Source organism: Tachypleus tridentatus, chromosome 9 (assembly GCF_004210375.1).
Source record: "Tachypleus tridentatus isolate NWPU-2018 chromosome 9, ASM421037v1, whole genome shotgun sequence".
NCBI classification, from domain to species: Eukaryota; Metazoa; Arthropoda; class Merostomata; order Xiphosura; family Limulidae; genus Tachypleus; species Tachypleus tridentatus.
The window spans coordinates 154,566,856-154,590,507 of record NC_134833.1 but is presented as its reverse complement, the minus strand read 5'-3'; the positions used below and the strand labels follow the sequence as shown (position 1 = coordinate 154,590,507).

At 35.4% G+C, this 23,652-nt stretch overlaps 1 protein-coding gene across 8 annotated transcripts in view; it reads right to left on the bottom strand.

Moving 5' to 3' along the window:
• Positions 1-18,465, bottom strand: part of LOC143226711 (cyclin-dependent kinase 20-like) — a 30,715-nt gene extending 12,250 nt beyond the window's left edge. For 2 of the 8 annotated variants that reach the window (XM_076458067.1, XM_076458072.1), the window contains exons 1-7: positions 18,088-18,209; positions 16,958-17,108; positions 16,718-16,754; positions 16,178-16,366; positions 12,271-12,392; positions 11,335-11,397; positions 10,234-10,285 (exon numbers count right to left, since the gene is read on the bottom strand). In XM_076458067.1, the coding sequence (XP_076314182.1) occupies positions 10,234-10,285; positions 11,335-11,397; positions 12,271-12,392; positions 16,178-16,366; positions 16,718-16,754; positions 16,958-17,106 (612 nt within the window). In that variant the 5' untranslated portion in view covers positions 17,107-17,108; positions 18,088-18,209. Of the gene's footprint in view, positions 1-10,233; positions 10,286-11,334; positions 11,398-12,270; positions 12,393-16,177; positions 16,367-16,717; positions 16,755-16,957; positions 17,109-17,518; positions 18,210-18,339 lie in introns of those variants that run through there. The other 6 variants (XM_076458069.1, XM_076458071.1, XM_076458070.1 and 3 more) reach the window with 6 other exon arrangements.
• Positions 18,466-23,652: the final 5,187 nt, after the last annotated feature.

The window sequence follows — 23,652 nt, the reverse complement described above, 5'->3', positions numbered from 1 at the left end:
AAAAAGTTTAAATTAAGTAAAATTCATAAAAGTTAAGGGAATGGAACACAAAAATAGCATTAAAACCAATGTTTACATCTAGTCTACAGCAGTAAGAGAAAAAATACAGTAACACAAGTTGTAAAGAACTTTCTGTAGCATAATTGTAATTATCATAACTAACCAGGAAGACTAGCAGGTAAGTACAAAAACCACTGTCAGTCACCAAGTTTGCCATTCCAACACTGGTTCAGAGTTATTTGACATTATGGCCATTTTAAGAAAATAAAGTAATAAAAGTTTTAAAAGACTTGTAGCAAAATTTTAATTATAACTCACCAGGAAGACTAAATGGTAAGTTCAAATAGCAGCGTTAGTCACCTGAAGTTGGCCTTTCCAGTCGTGGTTTCGAGTTATTTAATGCTACAGCCACTTTCTAATTTCAAATTTAACTACATGAATTTTGATTCTTAAAAGAGAATTACATTAAAAAAAGGTTTAATGTAAAAATTAAAAAAACTTAAATAGCATTAAAAAGATTAATGGCCTTTAAAAAACTAAAATCATTTCCAAGGTGAACAGTGTCACCATCACCAATAACACTGTCTAATGTTATGGACAAACCTTGGGATAAAACATGTTTAAAATGGTGCCGTTGTTGTCAGTCATGGCAACAGCAAGACAGTAAAATATGGCTTATTGTAACCTGAGTGTTACACAGACAACACATTGGTGCATCAGTCCCAGATAAAGGAACACAATGGGTTAAAAAACTGTGGCCAATGCATAGTCTAGTTAGAAAAACAGAGCCAAGCCTTGAATACAGAACCATAGTCCATGAATGGAACAGGCACAGCAGTGATAGTGCCAGAGCAGATAACATTTAGCTACTGTGTCAGCGACCTCATTCCCGCAAATACCAATGTGGCCCGGTATCCACAAAAACTGGATAGAAGTAGATGTTAATGAGAAATGGGCCAGTCAGTTTGGAATATTGGCAAGAACAAGGTGTGAACTAATGTGAAGCGATTCCAGACCAGTAGAGAACTGAGCGAGTCATTATAAATAGTGCAGTTTGAGTACTGCTTAGTTTCTGTGTGATCCAGGGCAAGAGAAATGGCATCCAGTTCAGCAGTGAACACAGAAAGCTGTAGAGGGGATTCCGCTTGGAACCACCGAACCAAAACAAACCATGGCAGAGCCCACACAGTCACCTGATTTCAAACCATCTGTATAAATAAGAATGGAAGGATGGTTAAAAAGATGTTCAACAAGTAACAGACAGTATTTCCAATTGGGAATGTCTGCTTTCCTCAGATGACTTAAAGATAAGTCACATTTGGGAACTGTAAGAAGCCATGGTGGGATGAGCTGACCAGTGGATACAGCAATGTTATCCGAGGACAGACCCAATTCAACCAACTGCACATGAATATGAAAGCCAAAAGGAGAAATGGCAGATCATCTGTTCTGAAAAAGTATGGTCCACCATGGAAGGAAAACACAATCCAAAGTGGGATGCTTTGGTAAGAAATGAAGTTTCAAAACATATTGTATAGACAGTTGCAAACAGCAGAGGTGCAAAGAAGGTTCATGAGGCTCTGTGTATAAGCTATGAACTGGAGAAGTGCAGAAAGCTCTGGTGCAGAGGCAAAGTCATTGATGATGAATGGGGTCCAGCTTCTTTAAGGTCTAGGTCCTGGAACAGCCATAGACCAGTGATCCAAAGTTGAGTTTTGTCTGAATAAGAGTGCAACATAGCTTTAGCACAGAACATCGATCTGTTCCCCAAATGGTGGAAGGTCAGGGTCAATACCCTATTGGTGGCAAAAGTGCATGAAACGGTTTTAGAGAGAGAAAAATTAAAATCATTTGCTGTGGTCCACTTTAGTAAACAATTGATGGCAATCTGTAGCTGCCACTTAATATACTTCATGTTTGACAACTGACATAAGATGTGAGAGTCATCGACATAGAGCCTGTTTGCAACAGCAAGATGAAGTTGTTCAGTGATGACAATAATCTTTATACTGAAAAATGTGACACTCAAAACACAGACCTGAGAGACTCCACGTTCCTATAGAAAAGAACAGGAAAGTTTTGAACCCACATGAACTTGGAATCTCCTGTCCATTACAAAACATTTTATAAAAATGGGCAAATGACCACGTAATCCATATATATGGAGGTCTCTCAAAATGCCATACCTCCATGTTGTATCATAAGCCTTCTCAATGTCAAATAATATTGATACAAGATGTTGTCATTTGAGAAAGGCTTCTCTGATTTACATTTCAAGTTGAATCAGGTGCTCTATGGTGGATTGCTGTCATCAGAACCCACAGTGGATGGGTGAGAAGAGGTTGTTTGATTTGAAGAACCAAAGAAGACAAGCATTGACCACTCTCTCTAAGGCCTTACAGAGACAGCTTGTCAAAGCAATTGGACAGTAGTTTGAAGGAATCTTGGGATCCTTCCCAGGCTTAGAAAAAGTTATGCCAATAGCCTGGTGCCATGCATCAGGAAAAATATTCTCCTGCCAGATCTGCTTAAAAACAATCAGAATAATAGCAGAAAATAGATGGCTCAGCATTTCATAGTGTACATCATCAGGTCCAACCAATGTACTGCCAGACTGATGAAGGGCCAGTTGGAGTTCCACCAATGTAATGGAAAGATTATAGTCATAGTGAAAATCAGCTTCAAAGGAAAGAGGTGATAGCTCTACCTGAGTCTTGATGGCTAAGAAGGTGGAAAAAGAAGAAATGTTAGATACCCAGCAAAATCTTTCACCAAGAGTATCTGTGATGCTCTGGGTATTAGCTACTTCCTGACCATCAGAGAGCAAGATCAAGAGGGGGACAGAATTATATTGCCCAATGACCTTTCGAATTTTGTCCAATATGACTATGGAGCTGGTGGAAGAAGATTTGCTGGTTGTGAACTTAATCCAAGATTCCTTCTGGCTTTGACGTCTTACCCACCAAGCATGTGCATGGTCCTGTTGGAAATCAATGCAGTGTGAGAATGTGGGATAACTATGAAATGTATCCCAGGCCTGTTTCTGAGCCTTCTGTACCATGTGGCAGGCAGGATTACACCGTGGACAAAGATTTTATGGAAAATGCATTGAGGTTTTAGGAATACATTGAGCAGCTGCTTGTATAATAGTCAGTTACTGCTACCTCACAGTTGTCTGCTGATGGCTTACAGACAATTGCAGGATCAAATTCTGCGAGAGCAGTGAAGAGTGCCAGTTTGCTTGATCTAGCTTCCACCGGGATACGTGGGTTGGGTGGCAGTGACCACCGCCAGTCTATCTCAAAATTTTGTGAAAATGATCACTGCTTTGTGGATTATTGTCAACCTTCCATGAAAAATGGAAGAACAGTGATGTGGAGCAATTTGAGAGATTAATAGTAGTAAAGGACTGACTAGGTGCATGAAAATAAGTAAAAAAACCAGTATTGAAAAGATAAAGATTGTGATTAGAGAGCATACGCTCTATGGATCAAACTCTCCTATCAATATCAGTACTTCCCCAGTGGGGATGATGTCCATTAATATTCCCCAAGATTAAAAAGAGAGATGGCAACTGTTCAATGAGAGCATCAAGGTCTGATTGATCATGGGTCTCTCCAAGCGACAGGTAGAGAGAACAAACAGTGATGGTATGACCTAAGGAAACACGGATGGCTGCAGCCTCCAAGGGTGTGTTGAGTGACAAAGACAGGGTAGGCACATGCTGATCAACCAAGAGTGTCACCCCTCCATGTACTCATCCATCACACAGCCTGTCATTTCTGTACAGAGAAAACTGCCTAAAGATGACTGCATCAGCAGGTTTCAGAAATGTTTCCTGTGAAGAAAGACATACAGGTTGGTAGGAAGCTATCAGTGTTTTCATGTCATCCAGATTAGAATGTAAACATTGACTGTTCCATTGTATCAAGGTGGCCATTTTTATTTATGTGTATTAGGCAAATTAGGTGGAGAGCCCTTCTGTTTATGACCATGTCTTTTTTCTTTACTGCCTTTATTTGAAGGAGGTCTATCAACCTCCATAGATACTGCTCTGGATCGACTGGGCAGATCTTTGCTGTTGGAATAGAATTCCAGCGACTGAGGACATGAACAAATTATTTTCCATCTTTGAGTCGGAGAAGATGTACCCGAGGAAATGCCAGTACTCAGAACCAAAGAAAGTGGATCTTGAGATTTGTTGGAATGTATGTTAGGGACAGAGATGGGTGTTGAAGTTGATTCATCAACTTTTTTAATCATGGAGGTCTAAAGACTTTTCATTTGGTTTGAGAACGATTCTTTTAGAGGCACAGAGAGATCTAGCTGCACTCACACTGTAGTCGTGGAACGAAGTGCAGCAGTATACGTCGCAGATGAAGTGGTGGACAGCAACTTGCGAGCCTCAGGAATAGGTAATGTTTTGAATTGTTTTCAAATGCTGCACCGCTTTTTCTTCCAACCATTTAGGGCAAGAGCAAAAGTAGGATGGGTGAGAGCCATTGCAACTGATGCTATGTGGGTTCGTTTCACACTCATGGGCATCGTGGTCCTTGCCACTTCAAGGAACCAAGACATGATGTCTTCGAGTAACAGAACCACTGTCACTGGAAACATCAGAGGGTTTGAAATGTATGGCCATACCCTGCAATTAAGATAACCTGCCTTGATGGTGGCTGGTAGACGTGGTGATGTAATTGTCAGAATGAGGATACTGGTCAGCATCATAATCCCATCTTTGTGAGTGGAGATACACCTCACTGCAGAAACTCTTTAAGTGGAGAAACCAGTGAGAATCTCTGACTCAGGGATGTTCTTCAAATACCTCTTAACAATAACTCCTCATGATGAATTCATGCATGAGGTGTAACCTCAATAGGGATATCCCCAATTGCCTTTGAATGCAAGAGGACTCCACTTTGTCGAGATGTGGATGTTTCCACCAATATGTTACCTTCTGAATGAAGAATTTGCCCTGAAGGTTTGTCTGAAAGGTAATGTAGTACAAGAAAATGAGGTGCAATAGGTGTTACAGATGTTGAAGATTGCTGCTCGGAATTATCAAGATGTGGTCATTTACCTATGGACTGTTTGTACACTATTTTATTTACGTTTTGATTTAGAGGATCCATAATAAAAAAAAGAATATTTTGATGCCCACTGACTCCATCCACTATGGAGCCCTACGAGAGGATGCACTACAATACCAAACAAGGACACTGCAGCAATGCCAGGTTTTGTGAGCTCTATACCCAAACACCAACATCAGCTACAATGTCCACAACACCTGTTGAGAACATCCAATACTGATACTTGATTGACCCTAGCCCAATTGGACCAGCCAACTGACCCAAGGGGCCACTCAAAGGCTGCCCATCTACAGGAATTCAAGGCCAAAGTGGTGTGTTAGGGTTGGACCCCTCAACCACCAGGATCCTCTCCTCCCCTTCATGGGTCACCATGCACGGCAAACATGTGGGTGGATGTTTAGATTCCAGAGGAGGTAAACTCAAAAAACAGAACCTTCCCTGGGAGGTCCCCTCACCATGTGCAGGAATTCACACAGAGGGGCCCAAAGTTTGAAAGTATGAAACAAGGGTTTGTTGCAACAAATTTTTTTAATAGATGTTATTAATATTAATCATTTTGATTACATAAAAGTTACAACTTTCCTGTAATGAAGATGTATTTCTGACAGGTACTTCCCTCCTCTCACAAGATTAGCTGTTCTTGCTTACTTCTGCCCCCCTATATTTGAACTTTTTATCTAAGCATGCCACAAACTTCTGCTCCTCTCTATTGGCATCAAGTAATTCCAATGTGTCTCTGAGGTGAATCATCATGCTTCACCTCTCCACTAATAAGAAAATAGTAAATTAATGTGATGCACGCAACCCCCTCTACCAAACTGTCACTTTGAAGTTTGGCAGAAAAGGGAAGCACTGGAGGTGTGTGGGGAGAAGGGTGAGTGGATGGAAGTATCTATTAGGCATGATACTTTCAGTATAGGAAAATTATATCTTCCAATAGAATACTTCCCTGTGCTCATAACATTAGATAGGATCCCACATATAGTAGAAGGAGGAACCAGTATGAAAGAAAAAACAGATGTACCTCTAAAAGCGTCCAAAGGAAACCTCCACAGATAGGAGGGAAACCACAGCACTTCTGAGCCAAGTATACTCTTTGCCCATGTGTGTATAATGTAAGATATCAGGGTGGAAAATGAGAAGAGCACAACTAAGGGTGAGAGAATATGGAAGGAAAGTAATCCTCACCAGAGAAAGATGTTGTAACTCAATCCCACAATGAAGAAGATGGGTAAATAAAGGATGCACTCCTAGATGTAAAGTGGCTCACACATGGCGAACCATAGTTGGTAAGTCAACTACATCCAAAGCCTCCTTACCAAGTACACACCTCTGTGTGAGGATATGATGAGGATCATACTGTCCTCACCTTAAACCCAAAACTGGAGAATTAATAGCCATTCTGATTCTGAAATATGACACAAGGATCAGCTTTAAACTACTGATCCGGCATCTTGACATCTAGAATTGAAAGATCATCTATGACATGTCATCAATTTCCCCAACCATGAAACAGGCCTGGACCTTCCAAACAGCAATAACATCATTGAAAAAAGATGGATAGCCAAGAATAGAACCAGAACAATCTTATGTACCACTACAGTGAACCACAATACAGATGGAGAAAATCAAGGAAGAGACAACCTGAAAACTGTGTGAGGACTTATAGTGATTGGTTCTCCCTAAATCTAAAACCAAGCCACAGGATGCTAATATCCATGATGCAGTAGAATGAGGGCTGCCAATAAAAAGGGGTGAACTGCATATTAAACAGCTCAATTCCAGTGATTGTGTAAGTAATATCAGAAGGCTACATCATCCACCAAGCTGGCAACTCAACTCCTCTGGAGGCCATGTTTTACCAAGATAAGCATAACACAGCTGTCCTACACTCAACTGAATTGTTGTAGCCAGCTGTTTGTGGAACCCATTCCATGATCAAGCACCATTTACCAAGAATTAAAATCCAAATAGTGAATAACATAGCTAGGGCACCTGAAAGGAAAGAAATAATGAACAAAAACTTATCAAGTTAGAATCATGTTGAAGTGTGAAAAAAATGGTTATCTGTGGTAAATGAAAATCTGACCAAAAAAAATTGCAAAACGGTGCAGATAAAGGAAGATGAACATGTTAGCTACAGTCTTCATGCCTGAATGTAGGAGTTCCCCATTGTCCAATGAATACAAGATGCCCAGGAAAATGTAAAGATGTTGAAAGGTGGAAAACAAGAAAAATGATGCAAATGAAAGTAAAGCGAGGGAATAAAAGATCACATGAATATCTCAAATTGGAATGGTATAGAGGCAGGGAAGACAACTAATCAGGAAGAAACATATTAACATAATTAGTTTAGGTAGGGTAAGAACTCTGCTGTCTCAGGAAATATAACAAAAATAAGGGACAAGGTTGCCCAATAACCCAAAATCGAGGGGATCAAAGACCCACAGTCAAAAAACCAGGGAAGAAACTCTGCCACCCAATAAACAGGGTTTTAATTTGCAGAAAATCCACAATTTGTAGATTAACTGCAGAACATGTTCCATTTACACCAATAAATGTCCACTGAAGAAGGGCAAATGGAACAAGTTAAAAGAAAGTTAGTTGCAGGTAGACACCAGATCTCCCCACCAAGGACTGAATAACAGCCAAGCATGAAGACAAATGATGTGAATGTCTGGACAGAGTAACAGTGAAGGAAATAGATGAAGAGGAGCAGGAGACAAACGAAGTGGCAGTGGAGGTAAAAGTTGAAACTAGAGAAGTCATGGAAACCACAGATGACCTGGCCATTAAGGAGCAGACAGAAGAACCTAATACTGAATGGTAGAGATGAGGGGAATCACCCGTAGAAGGAAGATGATGGGGAGGGTGAGAACATACAGAAACCTGAAGGACCAATCCTGGCCAAAGATATCAAGAGCTCTAACTGGAGGAGGTGATACTGGATACCAAATACAGGTAATAGGAAGTTAAGAGATGTAGTAAAAAACTCTATGTGATGCAGAATCCCATGAAAAGTAAAGCCAACAGAAAACTAGAATCAAGAGACCACACTGAGAGAGAGAATGTGTCAAGGTAAGTAAAACAAACTGATTGTAATGAAAGCACAGGAACATAACATGCAACGATATGAATGTTGTGCAAGGGGCCAAAGAGTGCAGATCTAAGATGTGAAAAGAAAGAACATATGAACAAAAGGAACAATGCCCCTAAAAATGGATATGAGAAGAACAGACCATAAAACCCTATTTATAAAGGAAAAGGAAAACAAACAGCAGTGTCACACCCAATACTAACCCAAAATCAAAGAAGCCACACAAAGAGGGAAAAAACTGAAAGTTGCAAAAATCCAAAAAGTAAACAAAACACTGAATAAAATGGAAACATGATACGTTAAAAGATATGAGCAACAACAGGGGAAAAATAATAAAATGCTGAAAGAAATCTACCTGAAGTTAAACTAGGGTAGAGTTGAATGCTTGTAGAAACTAAAGCTTCTAAGTATACAAATGCAAAATAGGAAAAGAGGACAGTACAGAAAACCCCAAAATAACATTTTGCAAAACATGACTGGACATGTGTAAAGGAGGTCTACCAAATACTGCAATAAAATTATGGATGGCATTCCATGAGATAGTCAGGAAGAAGTTACAATTTTTGGATATTGGAAAACAGTTTTAGCCATTAAATGGGAAAAGTAAGTAAAAGTGAAAGTAGATATGGCAGACATTGTCTCACAAGGTCCAACACAAATTTAAATCACTGAAATGAAGGCTAAATTATTAATAACATAAAATTAATGATATAAAATATAAAGTAGAGATTAAATGAAAATAACTGTTAAAAGTAGAAGCTATAAAGAAAAATAAAATATTTAATGTGGTGAAATGATGAAGAAAGTGGTGTAAGGAATGCATCCCTTATGATGCTAAGTTGCAGAAAGATGTGGAACCATGGTAGATATGAATGCATCCCTTACAATGCTAAGTTGCAGAAAGATGTGGAACCATGGTAGATATGAATGCATCCCTTACGATGCTAAGTTGCAGAAAGATGTGGAACCATAGTAGATATAAACTTGAACATAAAAGTAAATGAAACTAATTAATAGTAAGAAGGATAAATGATAAATTAAATAAACTTAATAGTAAAAATGATAATATAAAATCTAAATGAAAAAAATAGTAATAAAGTAGTGATAAAACCTGTAAAGGAATACTATACAGAAAAACAAAATGATGTCTGTGTGGGCCCTGATTCAAGGGTTCCACCCAAACTAAGTGAAGAAAGGTTATTTATGAAATGAGGATATAAAAGTAAAGACAAAACATAGTTAAACTAATAAAGGAGCACAGATAGCTCTTGTTTAGCTTTGTGGGAAATTAAAAAACAAACAAATAAAGGATATCACATTAAGCCTATTCAAATGGTATAAAGTAAAACAATGAAGACTACTTATAAACTGTAATGTAACTTAGTGTTAACTAATGTAAATAAGCATATATGGAATTCAAATTATTACAGAGAATAACATTAACAGTAAATATCTGAAATGTTTTTATCTCTTCAAAGTCTGTGGATCACAAGGTGAGTTCAACAAAAGTCTCAATAGTATAAGATCAAACTTCCAATAAGATAAAGGGAAAAATATCCATGGATGAACATGAATAAAAAACTATTATAAATGTGTGAAAAGAACACAGAATCTCCATACTGGGAACAGACTACATAATGGAAATGAAAAAGCAAACATTTGAAATCTGGTAGTGGAAAAAGGCTATCGTAATCTCTGTTCATCTGAACAGGGCTGGCATCAAACTGAAGAAATAGCCCAACTGAGTGATAAACACTGAAAAAAACCATGCCAGGTCACCCACACCTGTGACCTCTGAGATAGTGCTAGTCATAGAGATGATCCCAGAAGTACTGTATCAGAATCTTAAGTAACATTAGTGTTGATTTCATCAAGACATAACATTTCCCATCAAAATACCCTTTTTACGATGAGTAACTAATCAGTATTTAACCTAATATTGTTGGAATTAATTTATAATTAAATTTCTACTTAATTATTTACAAAAATTAATTTTTGCCAGAGAAAACAGTTGTAGATATAATAAAACAAATCATGTACACTCACCCTGAACAGAGGGAAGCAGTTTAACATTTCTCCAAAAATACATCCAACAGCCCTGAATGTAAAACGTACAAAAATAATTAATTACAAAAACAAATACCACTAAAATATGAGAAACAACTACCAACATGAATTAAACAATGTGTTATAAAAATTATTTTTAAATGTTAAAAAGAACTGAATATTTAACATGAGCATATGTTAATATCCCTACATGTTTTATACATATAAACATACTTAGCTAAAATCAAACTACAAAAGATAAATTATTAATTGTGTTATTAATATATATTAATAAATAAATACTTGGGTGATCACCATTAGGCAAAATGAAAGTAGAGAAGACAGTAATTTTATATTTTTTCCATTAATAAAGACAGAGGTCCTGAAATCTAACTCCTCAAGCTATACTTAGATTAACATTATATAGAACACATTGTACAGTGTACATACACACTTAAAAGTCCCATTGTTAGAACATGTGATACAGGCCAATCATAAATTAACATTCTGTGTAAATGAAACAATACACACACACACACACACACAGTTACCTTGTCTACTTTTATTTTGCCTAATAATGAACCTTAAAAAATGTAGCAAACTATTACTGTATTACAATAATAAATAATTATTACTGTCTATACGTTAAACATATTTCAAAATTTATAGTGCATACTGGAGGGATTTACACATTTTGATACAAGTTAAAAAAAAAAAAAAAGCGTTTGCACTCTGGATAAATATAAAAGAATATATTTTTATATAAACCAATGTTTTTACCTTTGTAGCTTCTTCAGGATTAATATACATAACTGTTTGATATTAGAGCATTCGTTAAACTAAGAAGAAGCTACAAAGGTAAAAAGACTGGTTTATATAAAGATATATTCTCTATTTATCTAAAATACAAAGGTCGTTTTTTTTCTTAACTTGTATCAAAATATTAATCCTCTGTCTAAACATGCAAATCATATTTATAAATGTATCAAATAAGTTACTTCTGAAACACTATACTTAATTTTTTCAAAGTAGATAATAAAAGGAAAACCCATTATTTTTAAAGCTGAATTTCTGTTAAAACACTTTAGTATTCATATAAACCATAAGTCAACTCCTTGGTTGTAGTGTCTTGCCCCATACAACAACTCTGGTGCACGGTACCACCTGGAAAATGTATTAAAACAATTTTCAGGTGAACATCTGACAGCAACTGGACCCTGTCTGTCATTATTTCTACAACACTTTTGTTTGAGAAGTACAACATGACATTGTATGAGAAAACTTTTACAAACATGATACATAAAGCATATATTATAAACATAGACAGAAAATTCTGTATATCTAATTAAAAATATTCATTAAGTATATCAACTAGAATGTTTAATTTTTTGAAATTAATTTTAAACAATGGGTAGCGATTTATTTTAAACAGTATATCGAGCTTCATCCCTCTATAGGATAGTTTGGAAACTATGTTTTAAATTGTTAGAACATATATTCACTTTACATTTTGCACATTAAACAATTAGTTGGAGGCACAAACATTGGTTACTTGTCATTCTACACAGTTTTTGAAGTCATCTACTATTATACAGATGGATTTCAAGGATAGAAGGCTGGGAACCTTAAAGGATTTGGTAAATTACTGAGAAAGGAATTAGTTTGGCTCTCCTTATCCATAACAAATGTAACTAACAGAAGACAAACATCTGGAGATACATAATCATACTGTGATATATATTTGATTTTTTTTCACACATACATAAAATGACACAACCGGCCAGTCACACAAGTATTTGTGCCTTCTAGTTTTAAAAAGCATCAACAAACATAAAAAGTAACAAATCTATTAAATAATTTTATGATGGTCTTTTTAACATACTACATAACATATTTAATGGGAGAACAGACAGATTAAAAACAAACAACAGGTAGGGTTAAAAACTATGCCATGTCATGCACCAGTTACTAGTAAAAGGATTAAATAAAAAAAATAATCTTTTATACTTTTTCTCTATAAAATGCACCAAGGCATACCTTGTGGCCACCTGGTGGCTATACTGCTTATCAGGGTTATTATCAAGTAAGCAGGCCAGACCAAAATCTGCAATCTTTAGCCAACCTGTACAGCTGATGAGAAGATTTGCTGGCTTGAGGTCCTGAAATGCAATGTTGACACATTTAATGTGTGTTGGCAGTCATAATACTTATTTCATCAGACATAAAACATTAACTTGATAAAATCTTAAATAAAATGTTAATTTTGAAAGTATAAAGCATACTGAATTCCATTAATGATATTTGGTACACACAAATGTCATACAAACAGTTTTCATGTGTATATTGCTTGAAGTTACATTTTTAATCTCATAATTTAAATATTAGCTAGAGGGAGTTGCAGATCTTAATGATGTTAAGGTCAGAAATCTAAAAAACAAGACCTTGACACCTAGAAAACTCTTAGGGTTGTGACATGAAATGATCTAGCACATTTGAACAAAAGATAGTGAAGTTAATTTCTTTTATATTATCTAATCTGATTTGTAATGTAGGCCTAAAGCACTTTTTGGCAGTGTACAAGTGTCAGTGTGAAAATAAATTAAATGAGAAAACTAAGTAATATATTACCATTATGTGGACTGGACATTGAGTAATTTTCACTGAGTCCACCAGTGAAAGAATTAGATCAAAACAATACCAAAATTAGTTCCACTCATTGAAAGAGTTCCGAGTTTCTACCCACATTTTTGGATGGCTCTTCTTCATGAACGGTGCCTTTACTTTGTAAACAAGTGCATGTTTCCTTGTAAGAAGAATTCTTTCTTCTTTATAATGTTGTGTCCTTTGGCTTTGCATTGTTTTATAATCACACTATACTAATATCTTTCTTTTGAAAAGGCTGGTACATCTCCCTACATTTGTAAGTTTACTGTCATGGAACTACACTGTTAAATAGGTAAAAGCTCCCTACGAATAAATATAACTACATGTACTTGTGCATATATGATCAGTTAATTTAACTAGCTTTTAACCACCTTCTAACCATGAAACTATTCGTACTATAACATTTGGTGTACTACATGGATCTTAACAAAATTTGGCAAGCTTTTAGTACACATGACAATTCTCTTGTACAAAAAATCAAAATTTTAAATATTTTACTATAGATTTATTGTCTGTGCATTTATGAAGCCTCCTAAGTAAATAGTAAAATGTTTTGGTAAAATATTACCCTTTAACTTGTTTCTTTACACTACAATAACTTGACAAAATCACTAACATACAGTAAAAAGGACAGTACAAAAATATGGGAGGAGGGGATGTTCTTTCTTATAGAATGACGACAAACTGTAACAAAACAGAACAAACAAGTATTTATCTTTACAGCCTCACCTGCTTTCTTTAAATTTTACTGTTTAAAGGTGGGGGAAGTTCTTTTTACACAATGACATTGGATTGTAACAAAAACAAGTATTTATCTCAAAAGCCTCACCTATTTTATTTAAACTTCACTGTTTGATTACAGTACTTTGGACCCCTTCTGTGTTTGTAAAACAAAGGGCTACAAAAGCAGACAGGCCTGTAGATACATGTTTAAAAGGGGGTTCTAACATGCGAGATCAAAAGCCGACAATTCATGCAAAATAAAATCATCATTCAAAGCATGCTAATGTTTTAGGAGTTTCAGGTGAATACTACCCCAATAAAATTTTGTACAAAAAATAGACAATATAAAATTAAAACTGAAAGCAATTTTATACTAAATAGAATTTAAACAACTACACACAAAATTCATAAACTGTTACTGTGAGTTCAGCAATAAAGACCTTATTGTGGCAATTTTTAAAGTGAAATTATCATAGATTGTATTGTAATAACAGAGCAGCAAAGAATAATTTGTCAGTTTCCTTCTAAAGTAATTCAATGTTTGTTTATTGTTTACATTTATTGCTAACAAGTTACAGACACCTATGGTAAAGCATCCACACTACAAAACCTGAGAGTAGCAATATAACTTTGGGCTTCTAACTACAAACTGTAAACAGGAGCAATTGCATGAAACTATTTCAAGGGTAAAATGCTAATGCTTCATCAGAAGAATGTGGGCTATGTAGAAAACATTGAACACCATAACAGCTGTGCTACAATTATAAAGGCATACTTTTGTTCTTTTACCTCACAAAAATAGAAGGTTTGACCAAACATACGATACTTTGAGGTTCCTAACCTGAACAAGTTTCTACTTGCATTTTAGTTACTTATTAAATTATATACATCTATATAAACAAGAAATGTAATACTTATTCCAGTGTGAGGTCATTTGTACCTGGATGCCATGCTTCAGTAACCCCAGCTCACACTTTGTTAATTGTTCAAAAAAACAAACAAACACACACACAGCTTTCAAATATACATTTTAGAACACAAAAAGCATTTCAACAACTAACTAGAACAGATGTCCCAAAACTACTGTAACTTATTATTGGTACTTTTGAGCAGTGACTTCACTTGATACACAAAATCTTGGGAACTATCTTTCAGTGCCAAAAGCAAACAAATGAACGTAAGATTCTTGGATGCTACAATATGATTCTTCTATTGGTTATAAACATATCCATCAGAAAAATAGATGTGTTTGAATATAAGTGGTTTAACCATCTATGAAAATATGGAAGGTGCTTCTCTGATGAGTTTGACATATTTATTGTAATCTCAACAAACTAAGAAGGAAGGAGGTTCATATTTTATATTCTTCCCTGACAATATGTGTAGTGTGTGTGTGTGTGCCACATGGTTAGGCAATGTAAAAGTTCTAACATGTAAATCAGATCAGAAAGCAGACATATCAGTATTGGAAGATGAAAACTGAGCATTGTTTTAAATATTTCCTTTTGAAACTAATGAAATTGAAACCTGTATAATATTACACATTCATAATGAAGTTTTTAATTAACATCTGGATGTAATTTTCTGAAACTATTGATTAAACTGTCTTTGACAGAACCCATGTGATTAATATGTTGCCCCTTGATGAAATGGATGATAGCTCCTTCACTTTCACCCTTTCAGATTACATTGTCCACCTCCCCTTTTTTTTTTCAGGGGTACAGAAAAGAACAATAACAAAAATCTAAAACTACTATATTAAAATCTAAAAAAATTAAGGCCTAAGCAATCTCATACTAGACGACAATAATTATAAGTTATAGATGTTTAATTATGAAATATTAATACTTTCAACCATTAAAACAATGACTTACATCATTGTTTTAGACATTTTGATTTTTAAGAAAATACTAGCAACACAAATGAACACTCCCTATCAGGATAGGAGTGACAATTTGAGATATCCCTACTGACCAAAAATTATAAACTGACATATCTCGTATTAGCTATAAGTCACTCTAATTACGATAGGAAATCGTATTTTTTTGCACTAGATAACCAGCTTTTAGCCTGCAACATTGAGCTAGCTACAATCATCAAAAACACATGCAGTTACATTGGGACATGTTACTCAGATACGCTGTATTACCCATGATGCAACACTGATTAGATTAACAGTAACTATGAAAGGGTGATACACTACATGTACACTTTATGTGCATGAACAGTTCACTTTATGTTTGTTTTGCAAACGAACTTACATAAAGAAGCCTGCTGTATGTATGTCTAGATTTCAAAGTTCAATACTTATATTCAAGTATAAGTTTAAAATTATCTGAAGGAAAATGCTACAGGTACTGCTGAAGATCACGTTAGACTGTTTGAGCCCTTCCAAAGTTATTTAGATAGTGATTAAAATATTATTAAGAATACCATTTACTTAATACAAGAGAACACTTAACACTGCAGTATACATCAGACTTCCAGCAAGTAAACTATGCAATGTAAGGTGAGCACTCAGCCACATTAACTTACTTCATGATGTCCAGTTACTTACTCTATGCATTATTCTCAGAGAATGACAGTAATCCACTCCCTTAAGTAACATACTCATGTAAGCTTTAATTTGGGCTTCTTTCAAAGGTTCATCGGGGTCATACAGCAACACAGAGAGATCTGTGGGCATGTATTCAAACACCAGAGCTACTGATGACCCGTAAGGAAATACATCCAGAAGTTTAACTACCTGCAAGACAAATATGGATTTGTTTAATCATTTATTCAAAAGATATTACAAGAGATCTATACAATAGAAACTACTAAAAGATCTGCAACATGTGGCCTTCACAATTGGTATTTATAAAAACAAAAAGCAAAATTACTGGACTAACTACCAAACACTATCTAGTTACTAGAGACGTAACTTCTAACTGGATAGCATGCAATCTTAAACTTCCCTCTTACTGTTTATGAAAATTAAAATGGCTGATGAAACAGTACACTAAATGGATAAAACTGTATATATTTTTGTAAAAATAAAAAATACAAGTCAAATCATATACTTTTGTTAGCTGCATATATAAATAGAACAACTTACATTTTCATGGTTTAGTTGCTGCAATGCCTTTATTTCACTGGAATGAACGTTTATAAAGGATTATATTAAACTTCTGTTCAGAAATTAAACTAGTTTTAAGTACCATTTATTAACACTCAAACTATACACAATGGATTCCGTTGGTAAATTAAACATTTATATATACCAGGTGCATGATGTATTAACATTAAACCACAACTAGTTACTGCAGGCTAGTTTTTATTAATGAAAGTTACATACCGTAACACAGAACACGGTATACCATTATCCAATTTCTTCAAAGGAACTTTTTTTATAGCCACTATTTCTCCAGTTTCTAAACAACGACCTTTTAGAACTATTCCGTGAGCACCTTCTCCAATACGTCCAGTGATTGTGTATTTTTCCATTTCTATAAAAAATATTTTATTATCAGGCTATGACTTAATTTACTAATTGAATCATAGTTATATTTAATAAGTTTCTCTGTGTTGCCCAAGAATAAGAGACAATATAAGTAAAACGTTATAACTAATTTTACACATAATAGCCATCAAGGTTTCTACCATTTCTAGGTTGTTAAGACTAAACACGAAAAACACACTTTTTAATAACTACTCATGGAAGTTTCTGTAAAGGTTTTGCAAAATAAATATTGATGTTTCTATCATTAGCATTCATGAACTAGAAAATCATGAGTCAGTCACTTTCACAAGTTTCTAATTTATAAAGCAAAACTAGATGCTTGTTATAAAGATATATGCAAGTAATGGAGAAGGTTTATATCAATTTTTTTTTTTAAACATTTCTAATGTTACTCACATCTCAGTTGTCAAAACAGAGCAAATATTAGTCCCACCACATTCAAATTTCAAAAGTGGTGGTTCAAGAAAGCATCAATACCCAAATACCCATATAGAGAGCAAAAAAATTTGGCTGAATTTGGAATAAAGAAAATCCCAATTAAAATACTTTAATAAGGTATTGGAGAAAAAATCTAACATCTATTTTTCACACCTATGTTTAAAGAAATATAGACTGATATTCTTTATATTACTGGCCAGAAAACACCAAGTAAGTTTTAAAATAACCAGTAAAATATTAGTAAACAAATTAAAGAGTTGGTTTAATTTCAAACATTAATGGGATCCGAAAAATCACGTGTTATATTTTACGTACATGGATAAATTAGTTATGTTTTTGTTGACGTAATACTTAAGTTTGATAAAATGCAAAAAAAACAAAAACGTATACGTTTCGCTAGGCCTAATACCACTACTATTATTCTAAATAATAACTTCCAATACATTAGTATTCAAAATGATAGGTGTTAAAAACAACAACAAAACAGTAAAAATATCCAGGATTCTTTTTGTACGAATAGCACTCGCCTATCTTTACCGTACTTATACGACAAGTGAGTAAACCGATCGAGACATAACGATAACAAACAATCAGCGTGTCAGCAATGCCTATCTTCACAAAATAGTAAAGGAGTAAAAATATGGATAAAATAAGGTTTAGCATTTCTCAAATTTACTTTAACTGTTGCATATCAAAATATATTAAAAATAATCCGTCTTTCAGAGAAGAAAATCGCTAACTTGTTTTCTTTTTTTTAATGAAAATAAGATATACATTACATTTTGTGTTGATCTCAGCCGATCTGAGGGGTTCTGTATTGCGCGAAACGAGTCTTCGGCAATGGATATAACGAATATAATGTGGTTGAAATGGCATTACTAATAGTATACACGCTTCTCATTTTTAAAATTCCCTAAGAGATTGGGTAAAGAATGTGCCTAACGCTAATGTCTTATGATAAACATAATTCAGAGGCGTTGGAACTGGAAATTCTGCAGCATTCCTTTTTTTATATTTTTAACTTATATAGGAACTGCAGGTCATGCCCTCGAACTCCCCTAGGTTGAGCTGTCTTTGGCGTAAAGTGATCTGCTTTTAACAGCTTGTTATACTTTTAGTCTTTTACTGCATACCTAGCTAAGCAACTCTGCTTTACAACTTCTTCCTACACCCAAGTCCGCATTAAGTTAGTTTGAGACCCTTGAATAAATTTAATCTAAAGCCGATTCCTAATAAATTTATAACTTCCAGATAGCTTAGATTTGATACTGATTGACTGGTGTATGTTTTATACCACGTTATGTTACAGATAATCGACTGTTTAGTGAAGAGAAAGTTTTTATCCCGCAACAACAGTAGGGGATAAAGTTAAATTTCTAACTGCTCAAGTCATGTGATTAGATAGCCAGGAAATGTTTCAAAGAAAAACCATTTTCTTAGCTGTTCACATTAAATTATTCTGAATAATTCAGTGCACTACTTACTTTAAACAAATTATTTTATGGACTAGTAACTCTGACGTAAATTTGTAATGTTATCATAGAAGGAAGTCAACGGCAAAAAAAACAAAAAATGACTACACAGGTGAGTGACATGTTTCTTGTTTTTCTTATCTATTTTTTATTATTATAAAAGTAAATAAAAATGTAAAACTTGGAAACTTTATACTAGAAAAGGTTAAATCAGGTAATATAAATAAATATAGTGATAATAATAATAATAATACAATTTTCCTACGAAGTACACACGCTAGGACTAATAGCACACAAGTAGTACGAGCTTTATGTATCTTGGTTACTTCAATATTTACTCCAAATTATCGCATATTTCAATACTTTCTATAGCTGGAATTTTAAAAAAATCACGGTCCAAAAAGTAATAAAACAATAAAAATTTAATCATAAATATACTCTTCAAAACAAGAAACGCAGATATTTTTGTTATTTTAAAGAGAAATATATGTAATAACGATACAAGCTCAGAGTATGTGACGTTACACGTGTTAAGGCACTGATTGTCAGACCAAAATGACAATAAAAGTTGTGCACTTTGAAAACGGAGGAAAACATCGGATTTTTCGCCAAAACGCATGCGTGTCCAATAAATTTGTTTGAGAGATCTGCATGTTCTGTAAGTGCAACATGTGCAAAATCCCTATAAAAATGACGGGTTCTCGGTTTTCATAGCTCAGTGTTAAGCCACCGACACGCAATACAGTTACGCCAAGACTGACTGAAGCACAACGCCATTGGTCGCTTGGAAGCAGGCGAATCTCGATCAGATGTTGCCAGAGCTGTGAATGTCTACCCAAGCACCATCACAAGGCTATGGAATCGTCACCAGCAACATAGACCAACTCGTGACCGTCCACGATCTGGCAGACCTCGTGTGACCACGCCCGCACAAGATCGCAACATCCGGTTACGTCACCTTCGGGATAGGTGCCACCACTGCGACGTCTACTGCCTCAACCATACCAGGCTGCGTAGGATTTCCGATCAGATCGTACGCAACCGTCTACGTGATTCTTAGGCCCCATGTGCAACCCATCATGGTGAACGTCAACGACGTTTTTCAACATGACAACGCCCGTTCTCACACAGCCCGACTCACCACTGTCTTCTTGAGACACCACAACATCAACGTTCTTCCATGGCCCTCCAGATCACCAGATTTAAACTCCATCGAACATCTTTGGGACGAGTTGGACCGACGTCTGCGACGGCGACAACCTAAACCGCAAACCCTACCTCATCTTGCAGCAGCTTTGCAGGCTGAGTGGACAGCCATTCCACAGGATGTGATTCGTCATCTCATCGCTTCCACGGGCAGGAGATGCCAAGCAGTTATTGATGCTCACGGGGGGCATACTCGTTATTGACGTTGAGTGACGTTAAACTTCACCTAGTGAGCGTGGATTTCGCCTTTGCAGACTTTGGATGTTCAGCAGTGAATGTGCAAAGTTTCACACGTCATACAGAACTACCAGGAATAAACTTGTTAACAAGTTGTCTCATATTTTGCCTTTCTTTTTTTGAAGAGTATATTTGTATAAGGTTAAGAAGTTTTAAAATATTTAGTGTAAAGAAATATTGTTTCCTGCTATAAGCTGAAGTAGTTCCAAAAGGACAAAATCATAGTTTTGATTTATTTTGTGTTTTTATGGTGATGAGGAAGCCGATCAAACTAATATAATCTGTGTTGAGTAAGAATAGAAACAAAATATGAAGATTTATTGAAAAAAAAAGAGAGAGTTAACCTAACAATATAGTGACTCTTGACCTTCGCACAAGAAAGCATCACTTCGCTGTGGTATCAACCACACGTGGTGCCACAATGTTTCACGTGTCAAAAGGAAGCTCATATTATCTTCTTCAAAACAACCAGAAAAACGCGTGTCACCAGTGGTATAGTAGTAAGGCATCAGTTTTAGAACGCTAAAATTAGGGGCTCGATTCCTCGGTGGCGACACCAGCTAGCTCTCTGTGTCTTTGTCATAAAAAAAATACACCCTAAAGACATTTTTAGCAGTAGCTATATAATAGTAAATTTAAAAAATAAATTCCTGTATATTCATTTTTAAAAACCACGCTATTATAAGTCACATATATTTGTATTTTATTTACGCATATGTTTTGTTTTTATTAATGGTAAAGAAGTATGTTTATTATTTAGGATCTCTCAATGTATTTGGTGTGTATAAACTAATTGAAGAGTGGTTGTTTGTCGTACATAACTGTTGAGATTTCCTTGTTAGATATAATATACTGTTTTATACGAATGCATTATGTTTTATCTAATCTACTCTTCAGTGATCTAACACTTGATATAACACTAAGTAATCATTTTCTTGGAGAGATATAGGAATTTTTGTATGGTTTTGTGTATTTACCTCTACCTTGTTTCTGTAGTTTTTGACATTACCGTCTCCCACGTTATCCTGTTTTTGTCACTTGTAATAACGCCGGCTGAAACATTTAACAGTATTCTGAAAATAATTACGAAACACAAAGATCGTAAAAAACTGCTGATAACCTCTATTTATTAACTGAATATTACCATTACGTTTGTTTGTTTGTTTTGGAATTTCGCACAAAGCTACTCGAGGGCTATCTGTGCTAGCCGTCCCTAATTTAGCAGTGTAAGACTAGAGGGAAGGCAGCTGGTCATCACCACCCACCGCCAACTCTTGGGCTACTCTTTTACCAACGAATAGTGGGATTGACCGTCACATTATACACCCCCACGGCTGGGAGGGCGAGCATATTTAGCGCGACGCGGGCGCTAACCCGCGACCCTCGGATTACGAGTCGCACGCCTTACGCGCTCGGCCATGCCAGGCCATTACCATTACGAGCTTTTATCAGAAACAAGTCGAAGAAAAAAAAAGAACAGGCCCGTATCTAAGCCGAGAAAGAAATTAGACTAAATTCTGATTGACAAAGACAAATGACAACTTTGAACTCAGTTGATATGCAAGTTACCGAATAAGTTGATAAATACTTACATTTTGAGAAGGTTGTCCAAACTATAGAATGCTATGGTCATTATTATTACAGTTTAAACTAGTTAAGTACAAGAAACTTATGCTACTATCTCTCTAGTAGGTTTCATGGATTATGATAAAGTAGCTAATCTCAAAGCATACGAGGTACTATCAGAGGCTTTTCGCAACAAGCAAGATAGTCAAACTTACATGGAATTCGCCCACGAAAAAAAAAGATTTTGATCTATAGTGTAATTGTATGCATACTGAGAACAGTTTTGACAAACTAAGACAATTGTCTGATTGAAGAATTTAAACACCGTAGAAACGACGACCTCTAAACTTACTTGGATGAAAAGAAAGTTGAAACACTACAGGTATCAGCTGCTCTTTCTGTTGATTACACTTTAAGACAGAACACCATCTCAGCAAACACTTGTACCTGTTCAAGTGACCACGTCAGCAAACACTTGTACCTGTTCAAGTCACCATCTCAGCAAACACTTGTACCTGTTCAAGTCACCAAAGGTGGAGTTTCTTATTTTTAAAAAATCCAGCTTTTCTAGTCCAAAATCTTCAGACAGTTGGGATAAAACTGTTTACCATTTTTGTGATGAAACCTGGTCATCTTATGTATGATTGATGATGTTTGAAAAAAAAAACAAAAGAACAAAAGGTGCTTTCGTGTCCACATATCGACTTAACCAGATCACCCGATGTAGCGGTTGATTTGGCTGTTAATAACAAGGTTGTTGTAGATAGAGAGGAATTTAAACCTTTTGTGTCTTTAACAAACGACACTACTAATCCCATACGTATTTTAAGTGAAACTGAGGCGACTTGTTGTTAGAAGGTTTCCTGCCTTTATATTCGAGTCCTGCCACTGGCGAGTTTGTTATTCCTCAGGGTACTGAGGGCAGCTCTTCCTACCATTTATTTGACACAAGGTCTTGTTTCAGGATCACTTGTGATTGGACCTACTCTACCCTAAACAATACAAGTTTCTGTTATGGTACTCTTAAAGCTTTTTTGAGCTCAAAAATAAAGAACAGCAGCAACAGTTAGAAACATCCAACTTCTGGTATCAACATTCTTGACGATGAGAAACCCACTTGAAATAAAAATGCATCTCAGAACAGCTGGTATGGGTTTTAACACTTTTACTGATAAGGAGAGAACAATGTTTCAATCTTACTAGGTCATCTTCAGGCTAAGAAAAACCATCTTAACCTGAAGATGACCTAGGAAGGTCAAAATGTTGTTCTCTCCTTAATAAAAGTGTTAATACCCATACCAGCTGTTCCGAGATACAATCTCTGGTATCAACATTATCATAAGCACTTGTAGATTTTATCATAAAACATTTCTACAATTATCACGGTTTATCCTTTGTAGTGTTTTTCCTAACTGAATAGAAACTAACTTGGCCAATATCATTAGTGCTTAGTTTTAATAGTTTCTGTTTGACATCACTACATGTGTAACTTAGATGTTATTCTGAAAAATCAGGCTACTCTTGTCTCATGAAATAAGGTACGATTGTGTACGAAACAATGCACACCAGTATGAAATATAACAATAAATTAAACTGTTCACTCCTTACATG